Source organism: Apostichopus japonicus, chromosome 21 (assembly GCF_037975245.1).
Source record: "Apostichopus japonicus isolate 1M-3 chromosome 21, ASM3797524v1, whole genome shotgun sequence".
NCBI classification, from domain to species: Eukaryota; Metazoa; Echinodermata; class Holothuroidea; order Aspidochirotida; family Stichopodidae; genus Apostichopus; species Apostichopus japonicus.
In genome coordinates, this window is record NC_092581.1 from 1,237,179 (window position 1) to 1,250,976 (window position 13,798).

A 13,798-nucleotide genomic window follows, 5' to 3' on the forward strand; every position below is an offset into this window, starting at 1 on the left:
TTGATGTTCAGGGTGTGGTTTCTGAATGGTCTTGAAAGTTAATTAATTTAATAGTTCTAATGCTTCTACTTGAGATTAGCTCAAGAGTTTTGCTTGTTGTATTTATGCATATCTTGCACATCACTGATATGAAAATTAAAATATGACCCACTTAGCGTGTTATGACTTCCCTGATATTAACAATCCATTACCTACCCCATCCCTGACCCTCCAAAACTATCGATTAAAAAGTGGAAAAAGGAGAAGATGGCAACGACAAGATGCTTAACTACATAAACATTATTATATCTAATTATATCTATATGACAACCAAAACCATATTCCAAACGTAGCGAATATTTGTATACTGCTTATATATCACCTGCATGCATTCATTGATGAAATGAACCGTTGTTTTATTGCTTTCCTTTGAAAGAAGCTAATATAATTGACACGCAAGCTTTATGTTCCCACATCATCACTGTTCATTCGTTTTAACATCCGTTGATTGTCGTTTCTTGCAAGATTTTGCATTTATTTCCAAGACAACACACCTTTCGTAAGGTTTTGGCATTGAAACCACAATGCTATATACACTAGTATAGGTTGACATTATAGCCTGTAGAATACGTACCTTTGGCAATTGAACACATATTGACAACTGGTCAGGTAGAGTTTTAAAACCTACACTTCACACATCAAACGACGAAGTTGTAACTTGTAAGGTAAGTTGATTATTTACGGGGGGGGGGGGGGGGGATGTTGCTTAGCACAGACGAAATGGTACTTCACTCTAATGATACTGAATATATCGTGAGTTTCCCGCTACTAGCATATTATCTTATTCGGGAAGCATGTTACTCTACGAACCGCATCTCCGGTTAGACCCGATCTAGGCCTAACCTTAAGCTAATCCTAACGTGACGTTGAGTTAACTTAAGTTAACGTTAGGCGGTAGTTTTTTTTTAGGATTACCATAGGCCGTTGCATAGGGCCTACACTAAGTTACAGTCTAGATGTACGCGTTCATGTGAATTTAAATATCAACTTAAGTGAAGACCTACCTTAATCCTAGTAAGGTGGCTACCAAGTTACGGTAAATAGGCTACAGCAACATCACTGAGATGAGGCCTGTCCAGCGTATACTAAACGACAACACAGGCTAGGCATATCCAAACGTAGCATACCGTATTGCTAAAGCTAATGGGTAGGCCTAACGTTATAGAGCTGCATAGGCTCTCATATCATGTATAGCGAACCAAAAATGTCCATTGCCCATTGGAATTCCAAGGAAATCAACATAGTTTTCTGATTTTCAACAGAAAGTTTTACCCTAGTAGAGGAATGATTTAGAACAAACTTCTGACAATATGTAAGCACTAAGAAAGAGTGGGTCTGAATGATGAAAATATTAGTCACAAGTTCGTTGCCTCAATAAGTGTTGAAATATTTCGTCCTGAGACTTAAAATTGCGTATGGATATCAAATTAGGTATTTCCTAGCCGCAAAAGTGTTTCAATCCATGGAACTGAAATTTATACCGTTAATTTTCGACAAGGAAATCCCAATAGTGTGTGCAAGTGCTCTAATATAGTAGTGTAGTCAGTGTGTTTGGCCGTAAGTACATATACAAAAATGGGCACACTAAATCATCATATTCTTTCGGCATTATTAGCTGCATTAATTGTGTGACTGAAGCACATTATATCACCAAGTTTAAAGTCCTTTTGTCAAATATTGATTATGAGTGTTTGATTCATCATTACAGTCAAAAGAAATACAGCAGTGTTTCAGTTTCCTGGTTAACATGTAGGCCTGATCCGGGTACCCGACCGAACATTCGGGCACCCGAATCAAAAACGAACAAAACGGGTACCCATTTTCTGGGGCAAAATCATCTAGCAATCTAGAGTTTGAGTTCATTTTTTCTCTATTTATCCTCGTTTGAGGTACAACAGACTTACAGAAAAGTAACAATAAATATTGAATAACAACTTAGTTAAGACAGCATCCTGATCAAAGAGAAAATATAAACAGGTAAAGAAGTCAATATCGAAAGAACAAAGGAGCTCCTTTGTGATACTTTGCACATTAAAAAGGAATTAAAATATGTCTACAAAAATGTACTAAGGTTATTTAGCACTCTAATATTACTGCTCTGGAAAAGTTATTTCAGTTTCAAAGAGGTGGGTCATTTCCTGAAATAAGGTTTAACATAATGATTTATTTCTTGATTAAACTAAGGATATTCAAAAATATAATGGATTTCATCTGCCATCTTATTTAGGGAACATAGCTCCCATAATGGTTCATGAAAAAACAATGAGAACTTCTGATATCGTCCAGTGTAGCGAAGTGAATAATTCAAGAAAAAAATCAACATTTCATCACTCTATACCTCACTAATTGATATGGATAAATCACATAACTCTTTAAAACAATGGTCTGCTTATCAAAATCATCGAGATAAATTGTAAACAAAATTTGGTGTCAAGATTGTTTTCACTGTCTTACACCTATATTTCAAGGGATCAGATTTCTCACCATCCTTTAAAAAAAAGAAAAGAATTAGCTTCTGATATAATGAGTGGATAACATTAAGGACCTTACCATGTATATTATGCGCCAATAATTTGTTCCACAAGCTGGACATATCAACCAAATTTGGTAGTCTATAAAAGCACAATAAACACGTTTTTTCTTACTTAAATAAAAATTAATTATACAATGTAGGACAAAACTATTATCCGTTGTAGAGTGGTTACTTCTAAAATCAACCTGCTCATCACTAATTAGGCCTGTGTCGTCTACCAAATTTGTGATACTGTTATTCAAAATAGGGGTAAATCATTTTCCAAGGCAACTTAAGGTAAACTCCCTGATAGTTGTCTTAATCTGAGGGCGCCATTTCCCTTATAAATAGGCTTGATAAGTCCAATAGTCCAACTAGTAGGAACTGTACACGAAGTGAGAACGATATTAAAAAGTGAAACAATCATTCTTTATTGAGTTGGTCCACACCTGGCGATTTATTATTTTTCAATGTTTTTATATGATCAGTAACTTCTTTTTTTCCTTGCAGAGCGTATGTCAGACACCTCATTAATCACGAGTTGCATTTTCCAGTATGGATAATAAAGGCATCAGTAAAACCAGCAATCTGAGCGTATCTGAGAGGGACTATTTACAAAAACTAAAGGTTGCTCTGGCGACAGTTATCATTAGGACGAAACCCCCTGACTTGTCCAGCAGAGAATTTGCAGCTAAGCTTTCTATTCAGCTCAAGAAAGGAGAAGAATCCTGGAAAGAAAGAGCGAAGAAACTCGAAGAGGAGCTTCTGCATACGAAACAAGAACTTCTACTGGCAGAACTCAAACCGAAAGAAAACGCAGTCGGAAATCATGGAACTAAAGGTATATTTATTATCTGGTCTATCAGATTAGCCCAAAATCTTAGCTATAATTGAGCTGGTTGGATTTTTTTATCATTTGTACATAACATTACTTTTTCTGTCCATCAGATCTACAGACCTCGAAATTCAAGCGATTTTCGGGCTAACTGCCAAACTGGCATTGCCATTTGTCAGTAGAGAAAATGTATTGGTAATATTCTGGCAGTGTACATTAAGAACTTTAACACATTGGATGTCGGTTAAAAATCACCAGTCAAAGACTTGGCACGATATCCATACATAACGTATACCCTGTATTACTGCTTAAATTACAGCAGATATTTTTTGGGCTGCTCTCAAAAGCCTTTACAGAAACTGATGTGTGTTTAAATGTATTTGTAGTACTACTATATAAATCACTTATCCACAGAAGAAAATATTATTCTGAGGAAAAAACAGTGTAACTTGATGAAGCCTGAATTCAGAGTACATTGACTATCAAGGCATCGTTCTAATTGTATTACATATCAAGGACAAATTATTATCAAGATTATGAAAGCTATTTTTGGAGGACATCTGTCATGATTTTATGACGATATCACCGAACACGGGTGCGATCCATTTTCCGGAGGAATGAAAGGATTTATTTGGCAAGACTAAATCCCTATCAAACAGTTTATCTAGGCATCTAGCGATAAGGGATATAGAAGAATCTGAAGGTATGGATGTCTGGCAACGGAATATTTGTTTGATTTGAAAATACTATTTTCGTAATCCTTGAATAATTAATGAACTATTGTGTTTACAATCTTAGATGAAATGTTGTATTCTGTTACTTTTTAATATTTATTCATATATAATTTCTCATCTGTGTTGATTTTAAAGATGATACCTTTGCGCTAAGCTTTGAAGGAATGGACGAAGACGAATTTCATACAGTACTGACACCCCCGAACTCATCAGAATTCCATTCCCAACAAATCCAGCATAGAGATGTAATCCTATCCAATACCAAGTTTTTGACCAGCCTTACAAAAATAGAATCTATCGTATCGCCTGACAGTGATGGTAAATTCTTTTCAACGAATGCTATAGAGGTCATTAAACATTCCGTGCAGATTATTGTTACTCATTACAAACAGTTCTTGGAATTTGACAATCTGCCTATTGTGACGAGATCTTCAACAGCGATTGTCGGTCTTCTGAGTTCATCGGTGTTAGACAACCACAGAGAGGAAGTAGCAGATGAATGCAGACATTTTATCAAGCATGTTACGAAGAATTTAATCTCCAAGAGACTACGGAGGGTAATAGTTAGACTATGCTTTCATTTTAAAATGTAACTGATACAGGTAGGACTATCCGTTAGGAAATGACACAGTTGGGTAGTTTCAAATTTGGTAACTGGTGCCAATTTACATCAATGTTTGGCGTTATAATTGTCTATAAACACAAAGTGCACAGAATGTGTTGTCCCCACCAAAGTAGAATACAGCACACATAGATATTACATTAGTTATCATTCATGTTCTCTTTAGAGTTTTCTTTGTCGGAAAGTACCCTTTACTGTAACTCATAATTTGCATAATTTGCATGTCGAATTTGTATTAATTAAAAATTTACTTCTAACTGTGGTTAGTAAACTTATACCGTATAACTTCTTCATGCAATGAGTTGATGATAATCATATTTGTATCCATCTGTACTTTCAGAGAACACTGTCAGGTTCTGCTGTGGAATTTATTGCAACTTTAGGAAAGTCGCCACATCTGAGGGCATCCACATTGGAATTGTTAACAGAAGAACTACTACACGTGTCAGAAGAGTTGAGGTCTTCAGTCGTGCAACAGACAATCCCAAACCCATGGGTTTCCGAAAACGCTATCTTCTTGTTGCAAGTTTTAGAAAGTATTTTGACTTTTGAAGGCATGAAAGACGATACCCTAGATCACGTGATCATGAAAAGGGTTCAAGAAAACCTAGAGAACGCGACGCTTCATTTGAACGATGTCCTTCCTCTATTCACACAATATGTATGGAAGCTTTTAGGTATCATCGAATTCAACAGCTTGTCAATGTAGCAGCAGGACTGACTAAGGAGAACGATGAAAGCAGAGGCTATTCCTTGTTCATTATAATTTTATAATTTTTATATATTTCGTAACAAAATTCATTCATTTTCCCTATACGCTTTTCATGGATTCAAATATAAAGTTCACATTTAGCATTTGTTTTTCTAGAAAAGTACTGAAATCGTGAGTTGAGGAAATGTTGGAAACGACATATGGAAGGATTATAAAGGGACTAGATAATTGTTTGCTTCTTTCTTCCCAACAGGGGTTATACGTTAGAGGCATGCCTTCCTCAGGTGACAAATTCTGTTAAGTAATGTGTTCAGGTGAACACATTTCTGATTACGTTACATTATATCATAGGCAATTTCTTGTTGCTTTTCCACCACTGGGGGTGGGGGAGGGAGGGGGGCAGATGTTTTTTTTAAACAAATATATTGAATCTTTAACAGAAACATTCGAGCCGAATCCAATACATTTATAACGTTTATTTCAGTTATTTACAGTAAGAGGCTCCTTGTCTATGGAAGAAGATATAACTTTGACATATTCAGTTATTTGTTACATTTATAAAGATCACATTCTTAAATTTGTTATATAAATAATTTGAAATTACATTGTTACTTTACATGCCCCATCATTTATACCTTGGACCTTACGTTACATCAACCAGGACATTGCAGTCTTTGAAGAACTGAAAGCTTACATCATTCATGAATTACAAAACCTTCGGAAAGAGTTTATCATATTATTAAGCCTAAAGGCGTACATGATATTGTTAAAAGAAATTCTAAAGGTTTGTTTTACATGATAATTCTAGGAAATTGCTATTTTCAGAATCCAAATAAAAGCATTGAAGATCGAAAAGGGGACTTCAAGTGCCCAAAACTAATTGGGCAGTACCAAACACACACTCACGTTCAAATGCCAAAACAATTTACCTGCGGCAAGGGTGGTGAAGAATATGTAATATAACATTGTTATTATCTATACAGTGATATTTTGCACGCTCATACTACACTCACTGGTTTTCGCTGTCAGAAGCAAGCTTAAATAGAGATCATTTCTTTCAGTCGATATGTGTTTCTATAATTCTTAAATTATTTTTAAAGTTTCACCGAATGGCACACAAAATTGTAACACTCTTGTATTATATATAACTTACATTATATAGAATGAAAATTTATAACAATAATTTCTCATTATAGGCGCTATTGGCCTTCACTGAACCTGTCAACACAGGGAAAATGTTCGAGTTAGTTTACGTTACTGCCGTTATTATGAATATCATATTACAGTGATATTCAAACATAAAAAGTAATGGAACATTTTATATGAATTACCCCCCCCCCCTCCTTTTTTTTTATTTTGAGCTTATTTACAATTAATAATAAAACAGATATACAGACGATGGGTAAAGATATTAAAGCTTTTCTAGTAGGTGGGGAAAATAGTAAATCAAGCTACTCTAACCACACATACGAATAACCAACAGATTTTGCATATTACATAACATATTAAGACATTACTTTGTTCGTTCTTATAATGTATCTTACAGTTGGACATAATAACATTGTCTGATAAACTGATACAAAAATAAATACAGAGCTGACAAAGCTAGCATGACTGTACATGTTTCACCTAGTGTTATATGTTTTAAATTAATTGAGTCACTCTCCTTTTATCGGAAGTTTATTATTTAATTAATTTTAAATTTATAGATAGTAGTTATAAAAATGATTTACGTATAAAGATATGTGAAGAAAACTAGTTGTAATATATAGATATATTAGGACGTTGTTAGATACCGGTATACACAGAAATGTTTTCTTCAGGCAAGTAAGTCATCTGTTTCAATTAGTTCTTGACCACTTATTACCAGAAAACCCTTCTTTTCCCCCCTCTTTTTTCGGGGTATCTGAAAACCAATCCTTTTCGATTCATTTTTAAGTAGTGACTGCTGTGTCCTATACAGGCGCGTAGCGAGGAATTTGCGAAGGGAGGGGCGAAGCTTTTAGGCAAACTATCTAAGCGTAGTGCCACCAGTTGGCACGAAGCGTACAAGAAAATTTTGGCCGAAAATGCCTCCCAAATCGCTGGAAATGGCACTTCCCATGCCTTGTAATTTGCATCTAAGCATTTTCTATTTTGAAATTACTAGCGATATCATTGGAAAAATTGCTCAAGGGGGGGGGGGGCGGTCTCCTCCTTCGCCCCCACCCTTGACTACGCGCCAGGTCCTCTCAGCCATCCCTTACAATGAACTGAGATGAACATAAGGACAAGTATAACTCCTTTATCTGCAGGACATCATTACCTTTACATACTGAGCTTCTATTACGAATGTAAGAATTCCGTTTACACATTTTTTATTATATTTTTCTTTTGGTTATTTCAAGTAAGGTCTCTGCTTTGAATACTATCTGGACACTATTTCGATCAGTAAGAGCTTCCTCATAATACTACAGAGGTATTTAGCGCTCTTCAAAAAGCGTAATGTTGGATATTTTCTAGATTTGAACAAGAATTGCTCGACGCACATTTTTTCAAGTTATGATTAAGCAGACGAAGACCATGTATTAAACAGCTGATGTAAGTTTTAATACAGCTGTAATAAAAATACCTGTGAAATTATCTTCAATTATTTTAAAACTGAAAGGAACAAAAAGCGACGCGTGTTCTTTTAACATTATTTGATACGTTTCTGTAAATATAGAATATTTTAAAGAGCAGGAAAGGAGCTGAATACTTTTTTTTTTTTAAAGAGAGATAAAATTGGAAATTCAGTGGTTCGATCGGAAAACTAGATTTTACACTATAGTGTTACATTCGAAGAATGATTCTCGTCTGTCCGTTAACTTATCCTTGAGCAAACATATCCTTGACTTCAACGAATGTTCGCTCGGGCCAGTTGCGTCGCAATTGATATAATACTTAGAACTACTTGTTAATCAGCAATGCGCCTTGTGTAATAAATCTATCCAAATACGTGATTTTGTTTCCTCTTGTTTTTGTCTTTATTTATATAAAACTCTTCATTATTTAGGAATAATTCAGGACAAAGAATACTCTAAATTCGTAGTGCACAAAGTGAGCTTGGCAGGTGATGAATTTTCCATTTTATTCTGGACTGTCCATGTTTTGGTCTCTGTCTTCATTATTAGTGTTCTGTGTGGAAAATAAAGAACCAAAGAAAGCTTTATGCTATTTTTGTAGTAAACAGATACAATAGCGTACTTAAATCAATACCTCTAAACAGTCCTAACTTCGCAAATCGACCGAAGCATAACTTTTATCGTTTTTGATGGTCAATTGATAAACCCCTTCCACTGAGTTCATCAATTTCACTAATCAATTTTGTTTTCCAAATAAAAAAGTAAGTTGATAAATTTCTTTACGTTTCCGCGTAATACATGTTAGGTTCGTTAACAACATTCCATTCCAACATTGAGAAAACCTCACCACATGGATTTTTAATGTCGTTGATCATCGCTTTCAAACTGAATATACAAATATGATACAACACCTATATATAAGGATATTTAAATTTGTACTTCGAACATCAAAGTTTTAATTGGTAATACCAGAAGAGAAATCCCCATAGGAATAGCAGCTCAAAGTGACAGTTAAGGTTAGCCACTTAAGGAAGTTGCCATACTTACAAACAAGTCACCAGTTATTGGCTATGATTATGTTCCGTGTTATATAACCTACAGAACACATAGCAATGTTCTTGCTGTAAATTATCGAGTGCATAAGTTTTGATAATAATTTCCAATCCTATGCAAATAACCTGAAATGTCATGGGAAAGACAGAAAAAGCTATGACAATATTGATCATTTTCAAAACAAAATACAGCTCTATCTGGTATAATACTTACATCTTCATGAGATAAGTTCTCCATGTGGCCATTACGAGGTGTCGTCGGAGTTCCGTTTTTCATCGTGTTCGAGTGTGATATCACCGACAACCGAGACGTTGCCGTATGACCAATTTCTCTGTCACGGGTTCGCGACATTGACTGGGACATTTCGTGACCAGCTGTCGACTTTTGTTTGCCCATGAAGGTACGAGAAGGATGGAAAATCATGCGCTTGAATTGGCGGGTAGTCATGGTGTAGAGAATTGGATTGAGGGCGCTATTCACTGGCAGGATGAAGATGGCGAACCAGGCATGAGCAGCGGGAGGTATCGCTACACCTGAAACGAACAAGAGATGTATATACTGAGCTGTGACTCGCAATATATTTCATATCGCATCAATGTGTAACCCGTATATCTGTGTTATACTTATATATATATCAGTGGCGTAGGAAGGTACTTTTGAGTGGGGGGCTGAAGACTGATGGCCAGCCTGGGGGAGGGGTCTAAGGGGAGGGGGTGTTTTGCATTTCCAGGTGGCCTCAGATGCAATTTGGTGCAATATAGCACACTTCAACACCCACTCCATTTTGTAAACTTAATTTTGTATTTTCACCTGGCCTTAGATGCGATTTGATGCTCCAAATGAGATTTTTTTTCTCATTTGGAAATGAAAAAGAGGTTTTCTGACTTGCGAACCGGGGGGGGGGGCGGAATGATACTTCCGCCCCTCCACATTTTTCACTGGGGGGCTGGCGCCCCCCCAGCCCCCCGGTTCCTACGCCCTTCATATATATACATAAATATATGTGTGTATATAGCCTAAATGTGTGTATATATATGTGTGTTTGTGTGTTATTGCACTACTTCGTCGGCCAGGGTCCTAACTTAATAATGATAATGTCAGATTAGCGATTCGTCAACACATCTGTTAAACCGATAACACATAAACCAACATTATAATGCTTTGGTGAGCGACTCATAAAAACACAAAAGCTAGTGCCTTGCGTTTTGTACAGTATACCAGAAAACTTACCACCGTAGGTTACGAACTTGACGATGATTATTGGCATCCAGCAAAGAAAGTCCGTCGCCACGATGACTGTGAACCGTTTCAGAAGGGCGTAGTCTTGGCTGACCTTGGTAGAGCGTGCGGCAAGGTTGGACCTTCGGATTGTAAAAAACATACGTATGTACGCCCAAACAATAAACGTGAAGGACAAAAGGTTGGCCACCACAAACACAAACAATGAGAACAACCAGCCGTCATCGAATGGTCGATCAAATTGCAGCGGTAGGCAAACACCGTTGGCACCGTAAAAGAAGTCGCCAAAATAAGATCTGTGCAGCAAAGGTAGAATTGAGAGGGTTATACCGATAATCCAAAGACAACCCATGAGGATGGCGGCTGGTATGAGATTTCTACTTCGGAAGCGGAAAGGATGTACTATACAGAAGTAGCGGTCAGCTGTTATAATGGTCAGTGTGAATACGGACATTTCGCTAGACAACAGACTGAATGCTCCGCAAAGTTGACAGACCCAACTCGACCTCCAGTCAACGTCGTGCAAGATATAGACGCCTCTATACATCACATCATGAACAGCGACGATGAAGAGATAGGCGCCCATCAAGAAATCAGAGATGGCCAGATTGATGATGAAGAAAGAATGGACTTTATTATCTTCTTTACTGACGCAACGAGCGAAAAGCACGATCAAGTTTCCAAAGGATGCCAATATAGAGACCAGCCATACAGCTACGCGGAGGACGATGCTGCCCAGCAGATCCTCTGAGGTGGACAAACCGTCACTTTTCGGGTCGCAGTCTTTGACATGAGGTGCAAAACCGCAGAGGAAGAAATGATCAAAGTAGCTGAAAGATAAAAACAGGAAGCGAAACAAATAAGTTAACGTATAGAGTGGCTCATACAACGCTAGATATCATCAAAATATTACTAACAGCAAAATGGGCACTTGAATACAGTTCCAATGAATTTTCTTCTAGTTGAAACGAACATTGTGTCTCTATAATGTACGGCAAGAAGTAATTGAAAAGACACTGTCATGAATTGACTGTAACCAAAATTCGTACAAAATTTTATCCCAAACAATAATTATATATAGAAAAGGACATACATTGTTAAAGAAGTAAAATTTATCAATAAACTTTACTTACATATGACCAAGCATTGGCATGACGTCAAAGATTCCTCTCGGGACGACTCGAAATAAATTGTCTTTTAAATTTCTAAAACAGAGAGAATGATAGAAAAGGGTGTGTAAATGGGTGCAAATGACCTGTACAGACAAATTTATGCTTTATCATATCTTGATGTTTGAGCACTTCCAAATATTTATGGAAGCCTTAAGAAAGTACACTAAGGGCCGGTTTTAATTCTTCTTCCATTCATTTTTTCTTTACATAATGCAATAATTAAATTGATCTGTTAATGATATAAATTGAGACTTACACAACGTTGGACCTTGAGTCTTAAAAGTATATCGGATTTACTTCAAATTATGCAAATATAAAACAATTTAATATTAATAATATGATGGTAAGTATTCCATGGGAACATCGCGTCTCATTTATTGCAGACAATGTTATACTTTACAGTGACTCTCTTAAATATGTATCAGTCCATTACGTTTGTATATTAGTTTAAGTACATCAGCCGTTTACATGAAGAAGACTCGTTCTTAACAAATGTATACTCTACCTTTTAAGGAAAATTAAACAAAAAGTAATGTAAAGCAAAATGAAAGCTTTTCTAGTACCATATCCATACTTACAAGGATGACACTTTGATGAGGGGTTCAAATGTTCCGTTCTCCATTTCGGTAATTTTGTTTGCGTATAAACTCCTTTAAGAGAAAAGGTTAAAACGTTATTCTAATATGGATATATCGTTTGTACACAACTAACATGACAACATATTCAGTTGGAACTATTGAATTTTACATCAAACTGCACAGCATTATTCGTTGCTTGTTAATTTCGATCAATCATAGTAACCAAACGCAATCAAAAAGTTGAAGAAACAGTTGTAAATAATAACTTACAGACTGGATACCTGAGAGAGTCCATCAAACATCCCAACTGTAAGATGAGTCAACATGTTGTTTGACATCGTTCTGTGAGAAAGAAATTCAGTAAGAAAATCACCAACAGAAACTAACTGTGTGAAAATTAGTTGACAAATAGGCTTATTTTGCTAATATTATGATGACTAAGTGCACATTTCTCAAAGGCATTTTTCTCTCTTTTCTTATCTTTTATCTGTTTTGGACTGAATCATTTTTATATGAGCTCTTTAAACATTTTCGGTTGAATCATGCACGATCATTGATGAGAGAGAATAGTCTACTGAATGGACTGAGGGACTATATACTATAGTCTGTTGAATGGACAGAGGCACTATATACTATAGTCTGTTGAATGGACAGAGGCACTATATACTATAGTCTGTTGAATGGACAGAGGCACTATATACTATAGTATGTTGAATGGACTGAGGCACTATATCTATAGTCTGTTGAATGGACTGAGGCACATATACTATAGTCTGTTGAATGGACTGAGGCACATATACTATAGTCTGTTGAATGGACTGAGGCACTATATACTATAATCTGTTGAATGGACTGAGGCACTATATACTATAGTCTGTTGAATGGACTGAGGCACTATATACTATAGTCTGTTGAATGGACTGAGGCACTATATACTATAGTCTGTTGAATGGACTGAGGCACTATATACTATAGAATGCAACATCTTTCTATCACATTAAGGTATAAATTTAAGGAGTATATCCACATAAACAATAACACCTCCTGAATATTATAGACGCAATCACCCACAGCCTCGATTGCAAATTTAAATTTGCTTGTTTGAGAGGGATACATGAGAAGAAAATACATTCTGTTGGCCACGAAAATGCAAATCCTTGCGGATATTGCTTTACAATGAAGCCTAATTGGCTCAACTAATTGCCAAATCGTAATAAATTCGTCAAAATTGTCTGTATTATACTTTATTTTTATTTTTTTGGCCAAAAATACCCAAATATGGTTGGATGCAAATACGTATCCAGACTTGTACAAAATATTTTCACAACGTTTTCAGAGTGTAGACATCGAAGAGTGTTAAATATGACAGACAAATGTCTCATTTATGGGTATTAAACCTTTGAGGATGACTCGTGAATTATAAACATGAAAATCCATCAGTATCGTCTCCAAATGATATCGTGCCAGTTTCCAAAGTATAGGCTATGTATAGAATTTCCTACCATCCAAATTATTCCCAGATATCAAAGAGTAAAAATTAGAGAGACAAGTATCCCGTTCTGGAAATACTGTTATTTGTTAGTGTTTTTCATAAGACGCGTCTGTTGTTTCTCTACATGTTCCAACATACCATACTTGGGAGCAATTCGGGTGAAAGGTCATTCTCTGTTATTTTAAACAGTATAGGCTTTGTTATAAT

The 13,798-nt window shown here is 36.0% G+C and overlaps 2 protein-coding genes across 5 annotated transcripts in view; one reads left to right on the top strand and one right to left on the bottom strand.

The window, feature by feature from the left end:
- The first annotated feature begins 565 nt into the window (after positions 1-565).
- On the top strand, positions 566-5,831 carry LOC139962844 (meiosis-specific protein MEI4-like). Of its 3 annotated transcripts, none has more exons than XM_071963212.1 (4): positions 566-704; positions 3,062-3,392; positions 4,256-4,677; positions 5,083-5,830. In XM_071963212.1, the coding sequence occupies exons 2-4, from the start codon at positions 3,107-3,109 to the stop codon at positions 5,449-5,451; spliced, it is 1,077 nt and encodes a 358-aa protein (XP_071819313.1). In that variant the 5' UTR covers positions 566-704; positions 3,062-3,106; the 3' UTR covers positions 5,452-5,830. The 3 variants fall into 3 exon arrangements, with proteins under 3 accessions (XP_071819313.1, XP_071819314.1, XP_071819315.1); XM_071963213.1 differs by having other exon boundaries at positions 670-792; positions 5,083-5,831; XM_071963214.1 differs by lacking the exon at positions 566-704 and adding an exon at positions 1,059-1,186 and having other exon boundaries at positions 5,083-5,831.
- A 2,638-nt stretch (positions 5,832-8,469) lies between these two features.
- LOC139962842 (uncharacterized) overlaps positions 8,470-13,798 on the bottom strand; it is a 46,429-nt gene continuing 41,100 nt past the window's right edge. For both annotated transcript variants that reach the window (XM_071963206.1, XM_071963207.1), the window contains exons 15-20: positions 12,370-12,441; positions 12,100-12,171; positions 11,483-11,554; positions 10,341-11,179; positions 9,324-9,643; positions 8,470-8,610 (exon numbers count right to left, since the gene is read on the bottom strand). In XM_071963206.1, coding sequence (XP_071819307.1) covers positions 8,563-8,610; positions 9,324-9,643; positions 10,341-11,179; positions 11,483-11,554; positions 12,100-12,171; positions 12,370-12,441 — 1,423 coding nt within the window. In that variant the 3' untranslated portion in view covers positions 8,470-8,562. The remainder of the gene's footprint in view (positions 8,611-9,323; positions 9,644-10,340; positions 11,180-11,482; positions 11,555-12,099; positions 12,172-12,369; positions 12,442-13,798) is intronic.

Excerpts from the sequence above, each read along its gene's own strand:
- LOC139962844 (XM_071963212.1), top strand. The coding sequence starts at position 3,107 with ATGGATAATAAAGGCATCAGTAAAACCAGCAATCTGAGCGTATCTGAG. Across the intron at positions 3,393-4,255 it reads CGGAAATCATGGAACTAAAG|ATGATACCTTTGCGCTAAGC; the intron begins GTATATTTATTA and ends TTGATTTTAAAG. Across the intron at positions 4,678-5,082 it reads TCTCCAAGAGACTACGGAGG|AGAACACTGTCAGGTTCTGC; the intron begins GTAATAGTTAGA and ends CTGTACTTTCAG.